Source organism: Vavraia culicis (genome assembly GCF_000192795.1).
Source record: "Vavraia culicis subsp. floridensis unplaced genomic scaffold supercont1.37, whole genome shotgun sequence".
Taxonomy (NCBI): Eukaryota; Fungi; Microsporidia; family Pleistophoridae; genus Vavraia; species Vavraia culicis.
Window position 1 is genome coordinate 58,865 of NW_007360640.1, and position 2,488 is coordinate 61,352.

The window sequence follows — 2,488 nt, forward strand, 5'->3', positions numbered from 1 at the left end:
CAGGACTATCTCTACGTTCTCATCTGTAAATACACGGTTTAATTCAATTTCTTCGTATTTATTCGGTAGTTCTACTCTTTCCGCAAACCGAAAACAACTTAACGTTATTTTTGATAGGTTATGTATTGAATGGATTATAGGCGTAACTTCTATTTTCATTCTCTTATTAAAACACTGTTCAATCGCTATAAACGGTTTCAGATTAAACATGCCAGTTGACTGTAATATTTTCAAATTCTTGTTCTCTTCACTAAATATAACACATGATCCTGCAGACACGTTTACATATTCAAATATTACAGTATATATGGTTGCATCGATTGTTACTGTACTATTAATGTCGGCACTTCGTAATACAAGCCATCCCTTTTCATCTTTTTTTTCATTCTGTATTTAAAGCATGGGTTTCTCGGCGTTATACCTGGCCTCAGATCACATTCCATAATACCTGGTAACATAACCTTTACTATGGTGTAAATTATGCTAACATGCTCACATTTTTCGTTAATCATCAGTGTCACGTCTTTATGAGCATTACAGCTAAAAATTTCAATGCTTTCTATATGATCAGGAAACACTATATTTTCACGGATCTCCAATGATAGAAATTCAAATTTCACAACATTTTTAACAATGTTATTAAATGCATCATCCAGTATGTTTTCTGTGATAAAAATAGCAACTTTAACATGTTCTGGTATTGATTGTATAAGATCATCTGAACAATATTTGGATATTACAGTTACTGGAGCTTTTATGTTATTAAGACATGATAAATCAACATTAGTGCGGATACCATGAAATTTCAAAGTTAAGCTATCCACATTTGTTCCTGTGAGAAATTTGCTGGTTGTAACTGCCTCTAGAGTACGCATGAGTGTCTCATTTTTGTGATCAAAACTTGATTTCAAGTCGTATATACTTACAGTATATGATGAATCACTATTAATATCATTAAATTCACCATCTAAAATTTCCTTGTTATTTAATAACATCTTGTAGTATATATTTAGCTTATCAAACAAGAATGCTAATGTAAACTTGTGTGAATCAATGGTCCGATAATAGTAACCACGAACTTTCGATTTCCCATATATTTCTGCTCGATTTCCATTTCCATCCTTTAGCATAAATACAACATATGACTTGATCGATTTTCTAAGTTGTGTCGCAATGTCACTTGATCCGAATATATATTTGGAGAGAAGCATAGTTGACTTGTTATACTGGCCGTTATTAGGATCGTGATTGTAGTTTTTCATTTCCTGGAGCAGCTCGGGATTATTCAACAAATGCATGCACACTGCACACGCAATCGCTCCTCTCCTATATTCATCAAAGAATGATAAACTCTCCACGAGTGCACAAATTTCATCTGTATCAAAGGTAGGTACATCTTCGTTATAACCACTCTTTTGCGACAATTTCATAATTTTTTGATACGATAAAATGGATATTATTACATTAATAACTTCAAACTCGATGTCTGGGTTTTCTTTAATCACATCATGGTATGTCCCATAGCTGATCCTTTTGATACCAGCAATGTGACTATAATGGTACTTATCATCGTAGTCAAAACGTTTATTGATCATATCTCTACCAAGGAAACGTGTGCTTTTGATCTCATGCGGTAATGATTGCATCGTTTTCTTTTCTTCATGTATTCTCAACAAGCCAGACATTCCTATATCTGCCGGGTTTTCAACGATCAAAAAATCTTTATCTTGTTCATTTTTGAAGACCAGGATGTATTTGAGACTTGCCTCAACATAGCCGTACAAATTAAACAACATGGATTGGAATCTGTCTCGTCCTTTTATGCTTTGAACATTAGTCTTATTAAGAAAAGAATTAATTAATTCAAATATTAAATTGAATTAAACTAAATTTACTTATTGCTCATTAGTTTTAATGATAACCTCATATCTTGATTAATCAAATGGGCGAATAACAAGTTTTTGTGCTGTACTGAATTGTAGAAGCAGTATGAGCGTGGATTGGCTCTATTTGATTGCACAACGAACAAATGTAATACAGTAATTGATTACAATAGAATATTTGCAGTTGGCGCTCTGACTCTTTTATCAGATGAAGGTTGGTCTATGCCATTGTGTTTGTAATGGAATGGTGATTGAATGAAACGGATTGTAGGACCGTTTTCTCATTATTAATTTTAAACACGGTTAATTATCACAAATATTGAAAAAGAGAAAATGTAAGCAAATTAGCTGATTTGTTGGAATAAATTGTTCAACCATTTCAAAATAAACATATTTTATTTAACATAACATGTGAAATTCTTCATCAGATATTGTCATTCAATTCATTTTTGTATAAACTGACTCAATTACTTTTCGAACAATATACAAGGTGACGTGGTTCTCGATCAAAATTAATTTTGTTGCCATCACCAAAAAAGCAAAACGATTATTTCTGACTAAAAACAAGTTTCATTGAATAGATAACCAAATTTTATATTCTATTT

General features: G+C 32.0%; 1 protein-coding gene across 1 annotated transcript; it reads right to left on the bottom strand.

Annotated features, from left to right (window-relative positions):
* Nucleotides 1–323: 323 nt before the first annotated feature.
* VCUG_01955 (uncharacterized protein) lies at nt 324–1,796 on the bottom strand (the record flags this gene model as incomplete). The annotated part of the gene is made up of 1 exon (XM_008076778.1): nt 324–1,796. One exon carries the CDS (start codon nt 1,794–1,796, stop codon nt 324–326), a length of 1,473 nt encoding a protein of 490 aa, XP_008074969.1.
* Between the last annotated feature and the right edge of the window lie 692 nt (nt 1,797–2,488).